The 19,760-nt window shown below is 42.5% G+C and overlaps 1 protein-coding gene across 8 annotated transcripts in view; it reads right to left on the bottom strand.

Moving 5' to 3' along the window:
- Positions 1-7,849: 7,849 nt before the first annotated feature.
- Positions 7,850-19,760, bottom strand: part of TCF20 (transcription factor 20) — a 136,424-nt gene continuing 124,513 nt past the window's right edge. For 5 of the 8 annotated variants that reach the window (XM_017827637.1, XM_017827638.1, XM_017827639.1 and 2 more), the window contains 3 exons: positions 16,769-16,818; positions 13,686-13,813; positions 7,850-9,943 (listed from right to left, as the gene is read on the bottom strand). In XM_017827637.1, the coding sequence (XP_017683126.1) occupies positions 13,730-13,813; positions 16,769-16,818 (134 nt within the window). In that variant the 3' untranslated portion in view covers positions 7,850-9,943; positions 13,686-13,729. The remainder of the gene's footprint in view (positions 9,944-13,685; positions 13,814-16,768; positions 16,819-19,760) is intronic. The other 3 variants (XR_001876862.1, XM_017827642.1, XM_017827643.1) reach the window with 3 other exon arrangements.

Genomic DNA, 19,760 nt, shown 5'->3' with positions numbered 1-19,760 from the left:
AGGGCTGGGAGGCGGCAGCGGCTGAAGGGTGGGCAGGTGAGCAGGCGCAGGAAGGTGCGGAGAGGTCGGGCTGTGAGAAGTTGAGGCACCCAACAGGACAGAGTGGATTTTGCACCGCGTAGGATTAGGTGAGGTGGGCTGAGACCTGCGGTTTCTACGCAAGGCTGAGATGGTTCACCAGCCTGAGTGTGCCCGTGCTGGCAGGGATGGAAGCCACTGCCATCTGACATGCTCCACGATGTGCATGGCCTGGGGATTCGGTCCCGCTTCCCTCAAGCAGGCTAGGCTTGACCAGAGTCAGGCTGAAGACCTCTGGTTTCCAGAGTGTCAACCAAATGTCAGGTTTGCTGGAAAGCAGGAAAAAAGCAAGCAGGGAACTAGCAGGAAGTTTAATTTAGAAGAAATAAGGCCTTGAAGACAGAGGCTCTGGTACCTCTCCCAAAGGCTTTACGAAGGCAGTGATCTGCACTCCTCTTTCCTCCTGGCTGTGGAGGGGGGATCGTGGCTCAGTTCCCTGCAGGAACAGGGTCCAGAAACAGGGACCTGCTGCTGCCACAACTCCCCAAGCTACTCTGGACAGCTCTGCAGGTGTGCTGGATTTCAGGATTAAAACCACTGCTAAGTACACAGCCTGACTGCCCTAACGTGTCATACCACCATGAACTGCTGCATTTATAGGCAGGGTGGAGTCAGATTCATCACCGAATGGCATGGCAGGGCGACAGGGCAAGAGGCAAGTCAAAAGCTGCAGCAATGGGAATTGAGACTAGATACAAGGAGGAATGGCTGCTCCAGGAGAACAGCTCAGTAGTACAGGAATGGGATCCCAGAAAGGGTGTGGAGTACTCACCCTGAAGGTTTTCAAAACTTGACTATCCAAAGCCTTGAACAACCTGCTATAGTTCAGAGGCTGGCCTTCACAGAGCCACCACGTTGGATGAGACCTGGTGCCTTCCAGTCTATTCTGAATCAGGATTTCCAGAGAGCTTTAAAACATGAATGTGGATGACAGGTAAAAATTTGATGCGTGTCATTTTTGTAATAGTCTTGGCTGATCACAGACACAATTTGAATTCTTATTTAACTCTTTGATCTAGAGTAGGTATGCCTTTGCAGACATTGGAGAAGATTTCCTCTGTTTTGGAAAAGAAAAAAACAAAGTTGAAAGAGTCTGGAATAAATTTACTGAGTCTAAAAAAAACCCCAAAAAAATCCAAGAGAGAGAAAAAGGCAGAATTTCAGGACTTCAGACCTGCTCAGATGATAAGGACATGTGATAGACCAAAAACTCAACTGAAGAAGTTGCTGAAGTGTAAGAGCACTGCAATAGCCATGACATACCAAGGCAGGAACCTCTGTGTGAACCTTTCTGTGCTGCCTGAGGAACAGAGACCAGCTACAGATGCCCTTGATCCTACCTCAGGAGGAGAGAGAGGGCTCCTGCATCCCAAATCCTTTGGGCTGCAACTCCAAAATACAACCTTTGAGTGACTCCAAGATGAATTAAGACTAACAGGATGAGTTATCTGCAAGCAACACAGACATGCGACACACAGATTACCTGTAAGCAATGTAAAAGATGGAGAAATGCAATGACAGTCTTACAAAGACACCTGTAGTCGATGGAAATGAGGATGGAAGTGTCTCCACTTGTTCCTACCTGTTTATGTAGTCATGTGCTCTTTGAATCTGAGTTGGCACAAGGCTTTTCAGAACGACTGGGGATCTTGTCTGCTCTGGCAATTACAACAGTCTGAGGTGCACGGGCTGCAGCAGAAATCAAGCTAAAACACTTGCTATCAGTTGAAGCAGAAGTGAAAACAACAGGGAAATACAGGAGTTGGTGGTTTGTCTGTCCTACAACAGGAGTTGCCGTGTTGTGTGGCTGTGAGAAGCTCATTTCAAGGATAAGCACTTAGGAAGTCACGGCCTGAAGGTACAAAGCCTGCTTACTGCATGGAAGGATTTGCTTCATGAACGCTGCCTGTTTGCCAGACAGAGGCACAGTGCCTTGTGGGAGCCCCTGAATCGTGACATTTTAGTTGCTGAAACTCTGACCCTGAACTCCTGACAGACCTTGGCTGCGGTTTTTACCACTCCCACCCAAGGTCACACAAGCTGGTCAATGCACATTTTTTCTCAGCTATTGAACCCTTGTACTCTTGTATTTCTGGACATATGTATACGCTTACAAATCAAAAAGGTAAGTGCATATGTTCTTAAAAACTGCAAATTGGTATATCTTTAATGCACCTAGTGAAGAAAAGGGTAGGCCAAGGGGCTGCAGCAAACAGCTAGATGAAAAGGCTGCTCAGGCAAGCCCCAGACTTGTTCTTTCTCTTGCATTGTGAAGGACAAGAAAAAGTTCCACCAGACCCTGCATAGAACAGTTGACTGCAGATTGAGAAAGGTTGTTTAGGTTTTTGATCAGCTACTCCCAAGGTCCAAGTAACTCCAATAAATGCTAAAAATAAGGGGCAAATCTCTCTATTTTGTCAGAAATGGTAAATACAGGTTGCCGAGATTTCTGGTGTCTGTCTCAAGCAGCTCTTTCAGACAGCTCAAATGAAACCCTAGAAAATGAACATCAGCTTTTGTGTTCCAGTTTCTGTGGGGTGCTACTGACTGGAGGTAGAAAACCAACACAAGGCATGTATGAGGAAGGACCAGCCAAACCAGGTGACCTGGCCAACATCCCCTTCTGAAGCACAGCTAAGGCTATCATCTATTTGGAACAACCATTTGGATGCAAAATGGTTGTTCTATGTTAAAGAGTTGATTTCAGGGCCTGTTGCTGTGCAGTCTAATAATGGCACACAGTATGTTTGGTATGGTACCTTCCTGGACTGTTCTTCCAAAACTCACACACATCTACTTCACACAGAAGAGATCATCAGGAACAGCCACCTTCACCAGTGAGGACTACAGGCCTTCAAGTGCCTTTCCGCTTGTCTCAGGTCCCCTCTCGTGTCTTAGCATAACTAAAGGGAGCCCCAAGAACACACCTTCCCTGACTTCCACTGACCTGTTATTTCTCCATGGCTCTTTTCACATGATTACGCCACTTGCAAAAGGTTTCTCACCTCTCCTTGTCTTTGAGAGGAACTTTGGACCATAAAGCTGCAGTGCTCAGCTTCAGGCCAAATCCATCAAATGTGGGTGGTGAGCAGTGTTCGAGGCCAATGGGCCACACTCCAAAGCAGAATTTGTCCCAGTTACTGGCAGTGTACAGTCACTGTTGTGAATTATTAGGGATCGGAATTAGTGTTTCTCCTTCTAATTTGTACATCTTTTGATCTGTTCATCTTCTAGACTGCAATAATTCTGCACAGTTAGAAAGATGCACCTTCTTCACCTCTTCTTCTGAAGCAACAGACCACAAACTCGATGTTTGCTAAGTCCACCTTTCACATTTGTCATGAGGAAAGTTTACACTTCTGCTCTACCAGCATATTTTTCAAGTCTTTTGTGTTCCTGTGGCAACATGCTGCTGCTGTTTTTAATAAAAATGAGTGGTACAGCCGGAGTAGGCACCAAGGACTGCACCCATCAGTATCATCTCTTTAAGGCTGCCAATGCTCACTTGCATCTCACAGCTCTGAAAACTTCTCCTGGTAGACTTTCCTGTCCTGTGCAGCCAAGAACATTTCCTACTCGGAGCAGAACTGAACACAACTCTGGAAATCTGCTTAGAGACTACAAAATTGGGCTATTCTGTATGGCCTCTGGTTTTGGTAGCTGCAAAAGTCTTCAGCAGCAGCACTAGAGAAACTTTGCTTATTTTCTTGCAGAGAGCAGCTCTTTGGTTTCATTCCCAAATGGACACTTAGATTTTTGCCATCTATCCCTGTACAGGTAACAATTCCTCTTCAAAAGTTTTAGCCACAGCAGCACACCAGCTGAACAGACATACTGCAACATCCAGTGACCTCCTCATCTTGGGCTTCCAAAGCAGCAAAGATTTTACAAAACCCAGAAGTGTTACATGAAATTGGTCTTTGTTCTGCTTATACAAACTGTGCTTTCTTGCCTCTCGGAGATCCATTTCCACCTGCCAATTCTTAATTTCATAGTACAACACTGAACAACAATCTGTCTGTTTTTCTGTATTTCCTCTGACTACAAATGGGAACCAAGAGATCTGTCTTACTTGTAAGGTACTTCAACTCCAGGTGATGAAAAAGTGCACAAGAAGTAGATACTCTTATGCTCCATAGTACAAGTGAAATATCTATTCATGGTAATTCCAACAGTCCCCAAAATAATGTCCTCAAAATAATCTACAATTTATAAGAATCTAATGATTCCATTTCTCTTCTGAGAGGGCAATCCAGCTGAGGTGTGCAGGAACTCAGGTGAAAGTCTAATTAAGTTTTCCTAATACAAATGCTATAAAATGTAGACTTCTATTTTTTAATAAAACTATGAAATGTGGTAACCTTTCTTTGATAAACTGGCTTCAGCTCAGGGGACTCACACAATGCAGATTTATCCTTAGACCACCTATTTATCTTTACTGTAAATGCCTCCCAGCTCTTTCCCTGACAATTTCTCTGCCATTCTTTGCTGCTCCCCACTAAAAGATGTGGCACTGAAAATAAGCAATTTCAGTAAAACTCAGGAAACCATTGCCATGATTATACATCGAAGCCAGGGAGCACTGACCTCCAAACCCACTGCAAACTTGAGTTTGGCTGTTAGCAGGTGTAGCTACAGCCCCAAAGCCCCTCATGCAATGCAGGTGGTATTTGCAGATGACCTGGCTGTCCACGTTCAGTAGCACGTGCAGGTTTTATCACACAGAGGAGAACACACCAGGCCGAATCCTGATCCCCAGCTAGAGCAGAACATTTTCTTCACAGGAGAGTTGCTGTGAGCTGGAAGACTATTTTTCTTGTTCAAATTATTTGCATGGGAGGTAAGTCTCTCTAGAGCTGCTAAGAAATACCAGCATTTCTAAAGCTGGCCAGGTAAGGTCAAAACCTTGAAACCATAGTGTTAAAACTGAGTTAAGCAATAAATTACAAAAACCCTCTAGAGGATGAAGAGGAAAGGGAAGCAATCCTGGCTCTCGGTATAGCCCCGTGAAAGAAACCAGCAAACAAGCGATACTTCCCTTCTAATTCAGGCTCCCTTCTGTAGAAGCACTAACTGGGATATGGGTTCCACTTAAGAAATTAAATCCTACAAAAAGATTCTGTAAGCAGCACCCTCTTCATGCATCAGCTGGATGACAGAGCTGACCTTTTGGATCCCACTAAAAGTACAGAGCAAAATATTAAACACTCGCATGCAGAGACAATGACAGCAATTTCAATGACCTTTGCACTCAAAAGGAAAACCTAATTGTCTCCTTCAAAGCTCTACATAATAATTTTTAGCTGAATATCACAGCTCAGTTTGGGTGCTGATGGTGCAGGTATCATATGGAACGAATTTTTCAGTGATGTGCATTAGCCAAGCTCTCTTCAGTGTGCAGCAATGCCAGAGAGAATAACCAGAGTGTTACTGGTCTCCCACAATTTTCTAATAATCACCTTTGCCCTCTACCTTTATTGACTAAATTCTCTGACTCACAATATGCTGCAGGAGCTCTATCTTTTAAAAAACCCGCAACAAAAAAACAAACCCAAGACTAAACATGTTTGTTAGAATCTCATCCTGTTTCACAACAGGGATTTCTAACCCAAAACTAAGATTGAAACTGCACTTTCGGCCTCTCATAACAAAGTCAGTAAAGCCACATCTTTGTGTTTTCTAGATCTGTAACTGAACCTGGATTGCCTGTCCTCTTTCTGTTCTTTTCCACATAACTTTTAATCGCTTAAAAAAAAAATCCATAGCAATGATGATTTATTCATCCTCAACCATCCAGATACCCTGTTCCACTTCCAAAGATCTGATATTTCCACTCAATTTTCTAAATTTTTACATAGAAGACTGCTTCTTCCAATCATTTTGGTAAGTCAAGGATCTAATCAGACAAACCCATACTGTGTCCCTCTACCAAATATTTCTACCATATCCAGGACACCCACTGCACTCAAGACAGCACAGGTAGTTTCCTGATTGTAATGACATGATTAATAGGCACGCTAATTTAGAAAGTTTATATTCAACCCAGCCCCAAAATGTTCACCCTGTAAATGGTAAATGTACCAGTTTAAGGTATTATTTCCTCACATACACTCTTATGTACATTACAGTTCACACTGCACATTAAACAGTCCAAATACCAGAGCTGTCATTTAATTGCCCACATCTCAACAAAGTACCTTTTTTTAAATGCATGTCCTACTGAAAATATATTTCTTTACCTTGGCATTAGCTGGACTCCATGAACTAGATGTGCAACATTCTTCAGCAGATGCTCTGCCCTGACCCCCTCAATGTTTTTTGTTTCAACACCATTTCACATCATCACTTTGCTTTGCTCTAAGCATTTCAGAAGGTTCAAGAATATCACAACCCCAGGTAAAATCCCCTTTGTACCTACGTGGTACAGATTAGTGGGATGGTCATCACCTTCTGCAGTGGCAGCTGAGACTGGTTTCTCCTGTGCTGCACAATCCAGGAGTCTATGCCTTGGACTTCCAAGTGTGGATTTCAACATGCAATAAAAATCCATGACAATTGTATCAATCAGCAGCTCCTGGTATCGAGATATGCTTGCTGTACATATTCCAGGGTCTCCGTCAGCTCCTGCAGGAGGAGTCCCTTTATCCTTATCACATCAACAAACATCCTTTGCATGTAGAATCCATTGCATATCCTTTATGGGAAAACGTGATCTTTTCCTTTGACCCTGTTCAGCACTGGCGACTTACTCTGGTTAGCCACTGGAGCTTCCTTTTTAAATGGCAACCACACACTTTGGAAACGCTGCTAAATCCCCACATACAATTGCCACCACACTGGTGTAAGTCTCCTTCCTTTCAAGAGATCCCGATGGGAGTCAGACAGCATGGAGAAACACTTTGAAAATGAGCCGCCTTATCCAAACTCTCATTAGGTCACTCACTCCTCATCCAAACAGGTAATTCCCAAGTGGCTGGCAGGCCGCTCATTTCCGTTTATACACAATCTGCTTCAATGTTCTGCTGCAGGTCATTTCTGCTCCACAAATTCTAAATTACAAAGACTTCCAACCCTTTTCTTTCTTTCAGGTTTAGGGTATCCATGAGATCAAGATGTTAATTGCTTTTGCAGGACGGAGTAGGTAAACGTTCTGTACAACAGCTGCTTTCAGAATCCACTCAGCACTTTATTATTTTCTCAGCCAAAAGAAATTTTTATTTCCAACTGGATTTATGACTGTTCTGGATCATTTCCAGGTTCTCCCAAGAAGCCATTACACGTTGTTTAAATTCCTTCTGGCTTGGTTTTAGAATTGTGGTAGCTCTGCTTTCTGTAAAGACTTGGCCAACAAAGGTGACCAACATGCACGACCCCCTCCCTACTAGAGAGCACCCCCACCTCTGACCACAGCTGAGTTGAAGGGTTTTAAACACTCCCCGCTGAGAAATACTTCCCATGGAGTCAACTGTGGTACCATTTCTTTATTTGTTCTACACGACTCCCACTACTTTCCAACCACGGTGCACAAGGAAATATTGAATCTCCACAACTGCCACAGGCTCCCACATGGAAAACCTCCAAGGCTCCCTCCCAGCTACCCAAAAACCATCTGCCTCTGCTGCGTGACACCACCCTGAAGAGCCAAAAGCATCAAATTCAGCAGTTGCAGCACACGCTGGGCCGCTGTCACAGTGCTACAGAGATGACTCTTCACCGACATAAATCAATGCAATAACTTTTTTTTTAAATAGGTAGAATAGAACAGACACTATGAAAAAAAAAACAATTTTTATTCAGTTGAAAAGAAGTCATTTACTCAATCACATTAACTATGCTAAAAATGATTTTTTTTCTGACTACACCAGCAGTTAAATATTTTCAGCACCAATTCAGGACACATTAGTGACATTTATCACAACAGGTCTATTTCTCAATGTAAAGGACATACTAACTTCAGTAGCTGCTACTAGGAAAGGAATAAGCAGAGGACTGCCTTTCTTCCCAAATACTCATGAATGAAAGTAGCAACTTCTAGAAATAAATAACTGCCAAATTATCTCCCAAATCTTTAAATCGATCTTTTAAAAATAGAGTTAAAATAGATATCTTAATATGAGCTATCATAGATTTTATTTGTATGTGCTGAATACTCCAAAATGCGAGTAGCTGAGCAAGCATCCAGTACATAACTTTTAAAATAGTTCTTCCCTCCCCACAATATCAACCCCATTTTTTATCCATGTCATGCTGGTTAGATCCCTATCTCTAGTGACTTCCCAGTAAACACCACGCTGTTTGATATCGCTAGGATATGCTACCGTTCTATGAGTGAAAGAAGTCAGTGACCTGGTGAAATACCACCAACTCACACGAACAGAAAATTCATCCAGTCATTGGCTCGTTATCTCTGAACATCAAACAAATCCTAAACTTTAGTTTTTCAAAGCCTTTGTGGTCTTCCTCTTGCTGGGCCAGTTCAGAAGGTCATCACTGAAGGCAGAACCGATGAAGGCAAAGAAACCAAAAAGCAGCAGATAGTACTGTCTCTCTCTGTCCTTTTAAACAAATCAAGTTCGCACAAAACAAAAGGAGACAAGGTTAAAATGAAGTTTATTAGTTTTTTTGGCTTTTTTAAGCTTTTTTTATATAAAACTGTTTGTGAAACAGCTATTTTTATTCCCATGGCAGAGTGACCCCTGAAAGATGCACTAACCCCTTTCTTAAGGCCTTAACAAGAAAAAATTATGATTTTTTTTTGTTTTGTTCCTTAAACCCAAATGTTTTAAAATTACATAATTTACAAAAAAAACCCCACCCCAAATAACCATATAGCGTAGGCTGTTACACTGACATTCCCTCTTCCTTCCTTAGGAAAAGCAAATACATAAAATAAAAAGAAGGGCCAAGTGGATTTTCCCCAATCAGTTTGAAGATACATTGACTCCACCAACATTCAGACTTCCTTTTGTTCCCCAATCTGGCAGGTAAACCATGACTTCCTCTCACCTGCCTTTCAAACTGAAGGCAGCTTCTTGGAATGATTTGGGGGTGCACTTTGTTGCCATAAAGGAGAGATACTCCCTTGCCCCGTGGGGGACAGCTGTTCCCACACAAATGAGGTGTATGGGATCAAACAGGCAGCAGCCTCTTACTTCATGAGTCTCATGACCCAAGGGTCTTCAGATGTTTTTCAAGCTTACGCCATTAACAGTGTTTCTCAAAACACTGCCCCTCAGAACAAGTACTGAAACCCCATCACCTGCAACCATCCAAGCCTTCCTCCCACACCCCGCAATCAATTCATCAGTATTTTATTTGCCTTTTAAAATGGAATTTCATTGAATGTTGTGAGAAAGAAAGCAAGAGGAACAGAGACAAGTCCTGTTTGGAGTGCTCCCAGTTCTGCTGTTCTTTCCCACAAAATGTTAGGCTCAATGAGTCTTGCTTTAATTTCGGGTTTAATATTTACTTAAGCTATAGGTTTCTTTTTTAATTTATATGGGGTTTTGTTAATCAAAAGCATCAAAAGGGATATAGCGCACCTTTCATTTAAAACAAAGTCTTTCAAGACTAAAAAATAGATCTTTATATATATATATATTTATCCCTCCCTCTTTAATTCCCCCCACCTGTTTCCTTTTTCCCCCTCCCCTTCCCACTGTCACTATGGAGATTGTGTCCATGGAAACAGCTGGTTCAGACTCCTTGGTCAGATTCTGTGATGTCATCAGTCTTGAGTGTGATGTAAGAATTTATGAAGGAAGTGCTGGCATTGGCAGGCACGTCGAGAGGGGGCATGGCTGCACAGTGGGAGAGATTCCATTCAGTCACGAATGTCCACCGCTTTTTATCTCAACAGCCTAACCTGAAAAACAAAGTGAAAATAATATTGGAATGGCTCCTTGCCTCTGCCTGCCAGCAGGCCCCCCCCAGCTTTGGAAAAACCCACTCAGCACCTACCACAGCAGTAACACCGAGAGCTCTTTAGTTTTGTGGACTGAAAACGGATGGAAGCACAATGGTGAGAAGTTCATAAAAGCAAATCCATGGATAAAAAGCATTAGTTTAACAATCAGTAAAAGATTAAACAAGCCCAGTTATGGAGCAGGTCCAGGATGACAGGATGATCCATGCCACAACTCTGACAGAGCCACTACCGCCAGCGGCCAGACAGGAGCTCGCTCACCTCGTGCTCGCTCCTCACGCTGACGGTGAGAACGGGAAACAGAGGGGCCAAGTGTTCCAATGTGATGACAGCTTCTGGGATGCCATGTTGCCCCTCAGGGACTGGACCCAAGTGTTTTCATATACAGGTCACCCCACTACCATACAACAGTGCTTTCCGGTGAACATGTAGCAGACAGTGAAACCAGTATCAAAATTACAGGAGTCCAGTCGCAGGAACCAAACCTGGGAAATGGCTACATTTCACCAGCTAAAGGTAAAGCTGTGGTTTAACTAATTGGAGGGCAGGTAATATTTCTTTATGTTGCTTTTTTGTTCTAACTGTCATGTTATGGTGGTGGCAGCAGTTCACAGAAGGACTAAGCTTGTGATGTCTTTCAACACAAATGTGGAAATGTCCAAGTGTTTGGCACATGTTCTCCCTGTCCACAAATTCTCTGAGGTGAGAAAATGAACTTCAGGAGTTTGCCAGGTTGGTGGAATCTCAGTTCAAAAGAGAAACCACAATTTCATTTCTCTACGCTATGGTTCTCATTCTTAATCTGCACAGAGAGAAAGCAAAGCTTGAAATAATATATTCCTTTTTTCCCTTCTCCCAACAATTTATTTATTTAGTAAGGTTACTTACTTTGATATGACTTAGATAAATCCCTTCCTACCAGCTAGTGAGCTTGGGAAAAGGAAAAAAATTGCAACATAAGTGATGCATATGGAAAGCAGTTAACTGAATTAGAGGTGTGCCTGGGAACGAAGTAACACCCATGTTCATTCATAGCTGGCAATTAAGCTCCAGGAACCCTAACTAAGTGTGATACAGAAGTCAGTGCTGCTCTCATCATCAGCACATCAATTAGATTACATCCCAGTAAGCCTAACACTTGGCTGAAAATATCCCCCACCCAGGGGTGCCAGGCTGAGAGTGAAGAGAGAGTCAGGCGAGTACGTACAGAAACCAGATGGGCAAAGCTGTGGAGCTACAGCTGAAGAGGAAAGGGGGGAGGTTCCTAGAGAGTTCAGGCAGCTGACCTTTGTGGTGTTCATTACTGTGCAACTGCGAGCCCTTGCTGAAGGAGTGTCAAGGCCGTGTTGCTGTCTCTGGCTCCTGTACAACTGCAGCATGCCCATGCCTGGAATTGGTCCAGAGCATTAGGCACTGGCTCAGGGAAGAAACAGGCTCAACACAGAGAGAGTCCTTCCTCGTTCCTGGACAAGATCCAGAGCACCAGACTTTCTCTCACAGTCACTCTCCAGATCTGGACTTGATCCAAATGTTCTAGAGGCAACTGGCTCAGGGAGAGAGAAGCAACAGAGACAGAATACACTGACTTGCCTGGATGTTATCCAACATGCAGGATTTTTCTTAACTTGCTGGGCTCAGGAGTGAACCAGGACTCAAACAGCCCAATAATCTCACTGAGAGACCATTCTATCTTACTCTAAGGCCAGCAGAAGGGCAGCTCTTTAATTATCACAGTAACACAACAACTATTTTTTAATGTAATTGGATCTTTTAGATTTGCTTGGGTTTTATATTTTGTAATGCAAGGTCAGGTTGAAGAACTTAATTTTTAAGACATTCTCAACATCAAAAGGAGGTGGCATAATAGGACCTTCAGATAAGAGCTACTTGAGGCAAAAGTGGATTTGGAAAGAAATGATACTTTAGAGAGATGTCTAGAAAACACAGTGAACATGGTACAGAGATTCCACAGCCTGCAAGGTCTTAAGCCAATACATTCCTATCATATATAAAAAAAGAGTTAGCACTGGAAAATAATGCAGGAAACAAAGCTGTGTAAAAGGTCTCTGGGACACTGTTCACCAGTGCCTTAAAGGAACGGCCCAAGATCACTGATAAGATTTTCCTAGTGTTAAACAGTTGTAACAGGCACCTTTGTCTGTGAGACCACTGTCCTGTTTTAATGTCATGAATTACCTTGCCTGTTACATTTTAAGGAAAAGAGAAAAGCTTAAAGAAATCCCAGTGACCTTTACCATGGAAGGAAAAAGCTACTCAAACACTGAATACTGTTAAATACTGTTTGCATGGTAACTGTTAAAACAACACTCCAAAGCCAAGAAAGAAGGCTGTTAAAAATGAAAAAACACAGAACGTAGCAGAGCTAAACCAAGTCAGCAGTCAGTCTACAAAGTGTTTATATGAAACACTATCTGTCTTCTGCTACTGCACTAAAACGCCAGAATTTTCCAATTAATCTCTCATCTTTCACAGAAAACATCATTAAAAGTATTTCACAATCACGTAACTCTAAAAATAGGAAATATTTTAAGGTAGGGGATGTGCCTGGGAAGCAAGAGAATGGCAGTGAGGGAAGAGGATTATCATCATCAGCTCCAAGCACTGACATGAAAGAGCAGCTTCACCTGCATGATTGCATGAAAAGGACTGAGAAGCAACTGTCTTGAGTAAGAAATGCAACTAAGCAGTGAAATGAAGGCAAGAGACCTTCTTGGGCTGCAGTTTCATGGAAAGGGTGCCAACAAATATTAATTTGAAACCAAATACTTCACTTTATTCTACTCTGTTGCCTTTGAACAACCATGCACTTGCCATTGAATACAAAATAAGAAATCCCAACCCCATCCTGTTCCTTGGGTGCTACTCCCTCCTTGTGCCAGTGTATTTTCCCAGCCATACAGTGAACCAGATTGGGAAAATGACCCAGCTCAGACGCTAACATGACAAAAAGCAGTTTCAGACAAACTGAATTCCCCATCAAGTTCACACATGGCTGTATGAACGCTGGGATTAGACAAAGGAGGAGGCAGGAAGGAAGTGCAGTGGGGCACTTGGGGCACATTACAAAGTTACAAAATTGTGAGCACTTCTGGATATAGTTCCACCTTCTCTGACCCAGGTCTGTTCACAAAATGGAGAAAAACACAGGGCTAATAGAAACGCAGTGGGCTCCCGCTAAGACTAATTTAGTTACCCCTGTATCTACATTTCTAGAAAACAGGGGAATCCTAGATTACAATAATCCTGAACTCATCAATATTTTAATTATTCCTTACATACTTACAATCTAAGATACTTCAAGGAGTTTATTTATTTATAGGGAAGCTTACTATTAACTACTCTGAGACTTGCAAAAACACCCCTTCAGATCCCTAGGGACACGATACAAAAGGAGATTTCTGCCACTGGTTTAGCTAAGAGAGTAATCAGGCAGTTGTAACAGCTAACAAGCTTTGCCTTTCACTGCTTAACAGAAGGAACTGCTGCAGAAATACAAAAAAGTGAAGTCACTAGCCTGAACAGAACGGTAGCAGGAGGAAAAAAATCATTACAAATTTTCTGAATGTACACAAAAGCACCTTGATTTCTCATAGAAATGGGGAAGGCACTGGAAAGAGCCCCAGAAGGCAGCAGCGGAAACTGGAAACTCTCCCCAACTCACCTGTGCTTGCTTTTATATCCATTCCCAGGAGTACACTTCCCCCCTCACCCCCGCTCCGACTGCTCTGTGCTGAGGCTGCCTTTCACCATCTTGTTCTGCAAGGAGGGAAGAGAGCAAGGAAGGGGGGGCTGACGAACCAGCAAGCCAAACAGAGGAGGAAAAAGAAAATGAGGGAGCAACGGAAGACAGGGGTAGGGAAAGTGAACATACAGAAAGTGAGAGAGAGAAAGAGAAGTCAGTATTGGAACCAGACATAGATTTTTCAGACAGAGTTTTCCCTGAGACAAAAGCAGGCAATTCCTCAAAAGTAAAGAGTTTGAGATATGAAAGCCTGGGTTATTTTAAGAAACACAGAATTTAACACAAAAGGATAGAACAAGCTGAGAAGCATCACTTTAAAATTGCTCCAGAGATGGCTTAAGATAATCTAAGACTGCAGAGCCACCAAAAGGTGAGGTATCCCATACCCTTTATAGACTACTCAGTGCCTCGGCATCCTCCTCTGCTCTGTTGCAACCACATTTGCTGCGAAGCAGACACAGAGCCAGTTGGATTTGTGAGAGGAAGCTAACCCTTCAAAAGATGATTAGTTTTCAGACAGCGTTTTCCCTGTGATAAAAGCTGATATTTTGCATAAGTAGCACATTCAGGACATGGTTGGTTGAAGCATCAATGCTGACAGAAGGAAATGGGAAAGCTCACTGGGGAGCACAGGGAAAGGCAGGACCAGTCCCTCTGGACTTAGCTTGCTTATGCCTGAAGTGTCAAGCGCAGTTAATGAGGCGAGAAGCACCTTTGCTCTCCAGGAGCCGCTTATTATGATGAAGTGTATTTACCGATGTGAGGCATGGACTGCAAAAGGGCAAGAAGCACAGCACTGGGGGACTTACTCAGCCGCTAGTGGATTTATAAAGTTAGCTCTTCCACCCATTAACTACAGAAGGGTGAGGTATTAAACAGATACTAATTAGCTAATAATGCTAAGCTGGTGTTACCTAACAGCATGGCTTTCAATGGTCTTAAAGTCTTTCTTCCTCTCAATTGCTCAGGTTTATATAATGCAAAAAAAAAAAATTGATGCCATTTGTTCTCCAGTCATTCTAGGTTTTCAACCTTCCTGTTCCTGCCTTGTCACTGTCTGGAACTCCCCTTTCCAGCCACTACAATGGAAGGAGCAGAGTGATCCTATATTCTGCACTGCAGAAGAATTTGAAACAAACCAGTAATGATTAGTGAAACACATGGTGAGGGCAGAGTCACAGCCAAGCAAAGACAACTCTGCTTGAATTCAAACAAATGATTCGTGTCTTTACTAAGCAAAAGCCAACAAACTTCAGTGACAAAGAGAGGCTGCTTGTATTGAATTTCTGTTTTTGATGCAACAAAGAAAACAATCTGCGGTGGGACAGTTTTGAACAAAATTCAAAATTCTATTGCCTCATGAAGTACCTTTATGAACTTAACTGGTAGTTTTCCCCCTCTCGCCCCCCTCAGACTATTTTAGAAACCCATATGCCTTCTCAAAAACTTCTCTGGGAGGCTGGATTCTTTGTCTGAAACTGAAACAGTTGTTTCCTTTCACCGAAGGGAGCACCATCACTGCAAGTGCTCACGTACAACAGCAATGACTTGAGCCACCTACGTAACACTGTGTTTCCCTGTAATAATCAGGCAATGGGCAGCAAAAATAAAAAAGCCTTCAAAACCCCAGCCTTCTGTCACGGTTTAAACCCCAGCTGGCAACTAAGTACCAGGAAGAAAATAACCATTCCAGCCAAAACCAGGACACCCTCCAATTATCTTTAGCCAAATATCCAAAGTTGGGCAAAGGGTTGCATTCCACAGTAAGGGAAACTCATCCTTCCCGTTTCTGTTTGGCAAGATCTGCAGGTTCTTGTAGCATTTAATGCATCAATTTAAGTTTGCTGTACATTGTCAACATTATTCCACAATTGTGCAGAATAATTTATTTTCTTTTATATGATGAAAAGTAGGCCAATTCTGGATAACACCCTGAATGTGCACTGAATCTTCCAGCACGTTTTAAATACGTTTGTATAAATACATCATTTTGTGGTAGAACACCCAGAAAGGAATACAAGACTGATTCTTGCATGTTTACAAAAGACAGATTAAGGATAATCTGTGAAGACAAAAGACCACCAGATGTCAGTCTAGTTCTAGGCAGAGAAGAGATCTGCAGATGAGAACTAAATGGAGACTAACCCCCACTAGAAAGCAACATAATTCTTCCCTATTATGGTTTATTTTCCAGCACAAGCCATCCCCACTCTTGCACAATTCCTGTTGTATCCAACTGTCCACAAGAACTGGATACTTCTGAGCATTTAAAACTGGAAGACTGGTATCCACATCCTCCCTTACAGGCTGGGAGGGGCATTCCCAGCACTGTATCCCGTTACTTATGAGTACAAGAGAGTATGTACTGTCTACCTTGTCTCCTCTTTCCATACAGACAGCTCTTAGCACCACAGTGTTTGCAGGCTCCAGGAACACTTAGTTAAGGATACCCAAACCCTGGGCAGAAGCAGCATATGGGTCTTCTGAGCCAAAGATCTACAGAACAACCCAACAGATTTATTGAAGGCTGAGTGGTAGGACTCAGTCTAAAAGCTACCACTACACTAGAAAATAGTGTTTCCCACAACCAGGAGGACTTTTCCATAAGCCATTTTTATTCCTTCTTGCATCCTCAGTAAATTCAAGGAGAAAAACCACAGACAGTTCAATGTAGCACTCAAACAGAAACAGTGAGGCAATGTACTGATTCTATCACAGAATTCAGGAAATGAAGCTGAGCTTGCTAGAGTCATCAAGGATCTAAAGAACAACTGAACAGATGGGACAAAAATTTTATCTTCTTAAACTCTGTATTCTTCTTGAGTTGATGTCTGCCCCCAGCAAACACATACCACAAGCACACATCACAGAGGAATTACACTAGAATTACACATTAGAAGCATATCTGACTGCAGATGTTATCCAGGTATAAAATTACTAATCCAAATTTAAAAACCAGAAGGTAGCAAAAAAACAAGTCTAATTCAGGAGAGGATTCTTACCTTGTGCTTGGGGCACCTCACTGAGAAATTCTCTTCGTTTAGTAAACAATCTAAAGGAGGAGAAGACAGAAATTTATTACTTTTTAAATGAAAACCAACTTGAATAATACATCACGTGTTAATCTTGCCTCACAGGTATAAATTTTTCATTCAAAGATCTCTTATAGGAATACTATGTTATTAGAAGGTTCATCCCTTCCACCCCCAAAGTTTTAGCAAACAAAATTACTCAACACCCCAAGTGACAATGTTGCCCAGATTACCAAGCATTCCTGGTTTTCCCGATGCTCTGTACGCAGTAAGAATCATAACAGCAAATCTACAAATCCTGTGCCCCAATCCCATTCAGCTTTTCCAAACTTCCTTGCTTCAGCACAACGAAGATAGACACATTCATCCAACCTGAACAGATGATCCTTGTTTTTCATAGCAAAATCATTGCCTTTCATCCTTACCCCAAGGCCCTGCCAACATCAGGGGAAGAAGGGGTGTGTGTCTCTAGATATGGGTGTATACAGCTTATCTGCAATCCCAAATCCTGGTCATCAGTTTACACTGTGACACTATGTCTGGTAGTCAGGTCACTCATGCTGCGCTTGGATCTGCTTCCATGACTCATATATGTGAAGCTTCTATGATCTACAAAATAGTTTAATTAATGATTTAAACCTATTGCAAAAAGTGGGGCACCTATGTAGGATTGCTTATTTAGGAACAAATTAAGCAATACTGCCATTTGAAAAGCATTTCTTTAGCAGCACTGCCAGTCTAAGAGTTGTTTCTCCTCTCACACCCTCTCCCAGACTACACCTCTGAGGGATGAGTCGGCTTCCAGAACTCCAGTAGAGGGAAAAAGCAGCACTCCCCTTCAGCTGCCTCCCCTGGGCACCCTGAACTGCAGGGTCACCTCTCAACCTGCCCAAATGTCTGACATTGTTCTGTTCCAGCCGCCTCCCCCACGGGAGGCAGGCTGACACAGCACTACCACCACACCAGTAGGGCCAAGCACCACCACCCCCTCAGCGCGACCAACACCGATCGGGAGAATTCAGCAAGGTGTTCCTGACCTCCTGTCTGCTCCAACCTACCCCAACAGCTCACAAGTGAAGAAGCACAATGGTAAATAAAATGTGCTAATTTAAAATGCTCTTAAGTATGTAGCATAACCAGTGCTACCTGCTGTTTCAATCTGCTGGAAGAGTTTAGCAGACAGCAGGAGACTGGAACTAAAGCTTGAGGGAAAAGCTTTCTAGATACCCAGGCTTTGGCAGAGCATCCCTCTGCTATGAAATGCCTATGTTTCAACACGAATGCCTCTGGCCTGAATCAAAGGGAAACAGCATGCAATGGGCTAAGTGACTTGAGAGATTTTAGGAAAGGGGAGTAAAACCCTCAGCCCTGCCACAGATAATTTCAAATGCAGCATTAGCAAATCACAGGAAATAAATAAAATGTTTTCTCATTATAAGGGCAGGAATCGTACATTTAGTCTACAGCATGAATTATCACTGCATAATACAGCAATCATCAAAAATATACAGAGCAATCATAAAAACATACACAGTATGTTAGAACAGGATGGAGTTTTCTTCTTTCTTGGAAACTCAACATCGGTAATGAATGCAGTTCTCTAGCTAGTACATCAGAAAGGAAGATTGTACAAGGATCAGAAAGAACTGCCAGAAACCTTGTACCTCATGCCTGATCTGTGATGGAGCTCAATTTCTTACTAAGATCAGCATTTTTGTTGCAAATACTAATAGCAGATCCAATTAATAGCAATTTTTTTTGTTTCTATTAAAGGACAACTATGAAAAATTTCATCAGTACACTGTAGAAAATCATCTGAATACCAATAAGGCAGAAATTGTTCATCATTACAAAGCTGGCCTGGATTCTGGTTAGCAGTTCCAAGTATTTTATATCACAGATTACAATTCATCATGAAGTCAGCAGACGCATAGCTATGATCAGCTCATTGTGGCAGAAAGGGAAAAGAACTGAGACTTGTCCTTGTTTGCACAGATTTTTCTCCATAAAGCAGTCAGGGAAAACCTAAAACATTTTTAATAGAAGCAATTATTCTTCTGTAAGCTTCATACCTTGTCTCACCCTCTCTGTTCTGCCTGTTACTCATCTTTAATGTTACTTGGGAAGACACAGGATTTCTATCCTCTGAAATTCCATTTCATTTTGCTTTTCCTAATTTACAGTCAAAAATCTTTTTTAAGTGGAACTGCCTACGATACATGTTGTGGGGACAAGTGTGCTACAACCATCAGGATCTGACTCCAGGTGGGGAGGAACAAGCAGAGGGAGAGGATATAAAATTTCAGAAAACAAAGATCCTGTTTCCATGGAGATATCCCTAGGACTAAGTTATCTTGAGACATCAGAGGCTCTTCATAAATTTGGACAGACAAAAGCCAAATACAGACAACATTAACCACAGTCATCTCCATACAAAAATTACTTAAGTGGCACTACTGATCTTGATTTTTATGCAAATGGATAAGAAATATTCAGCTCTCTTGCACCCTATACTGCCAGAGATTATTTTCTATGAAAGGAGATTAAAAGAAAGGTTGAATTAGGCTATATAAAAACATCCATATGTACAAACTGGCAACTTATGAAGCCATGTGCCTTGCATAGCAGTCAATTAGCAACAGTGGTGCAAAGCCTGGCTCCTCACCAGGGTGGGATTGGAAATCGACCATTGGCACAGAAGCCAGAGCCCAGGTCACACCACAGGGCCAGCCTTCGGTGCTGCAAGAAACTGGAGTCATTTTGACATATTCCATCCTCCAGTCCTTTCCCAAAAACCTGCTGCCTGCCTTTCAAATGAGGCACAGTAACTGACAGGGGACTAACTTCTAACTCACACAGATGCAAGGGTAGAAACAAGCTTCAGCTCACGCTGCAACTTTCTCGGAATACGACGTGAATACTTCATCTCAGTGAAGGCATGGTCACTTCCAGGGATGCTACA

Source organism: Lepidothrix coronata, unplaced genomic scaffold (genome assembly GCF_001604755.1).
Source record: "Lepidothrix coronata isolate B3197 unplaced genomic scaffold, Lepidothrix_coronata-1.0 Scaffold141, whole genome shotgun sequence".
NCBI classification, from domain to species: domain Eukaryota; kingdom Metazoa; phylum Chordata; class Aves; order Passeriformes; family Pipridae; genus Lepidothrix; species Lepidothrix coronata.
The sequence above is the reverse complement of the archived record's forward strand: the minus strand, read 5'-3'. Positions and strand labels throughout refer to the sequence as shown.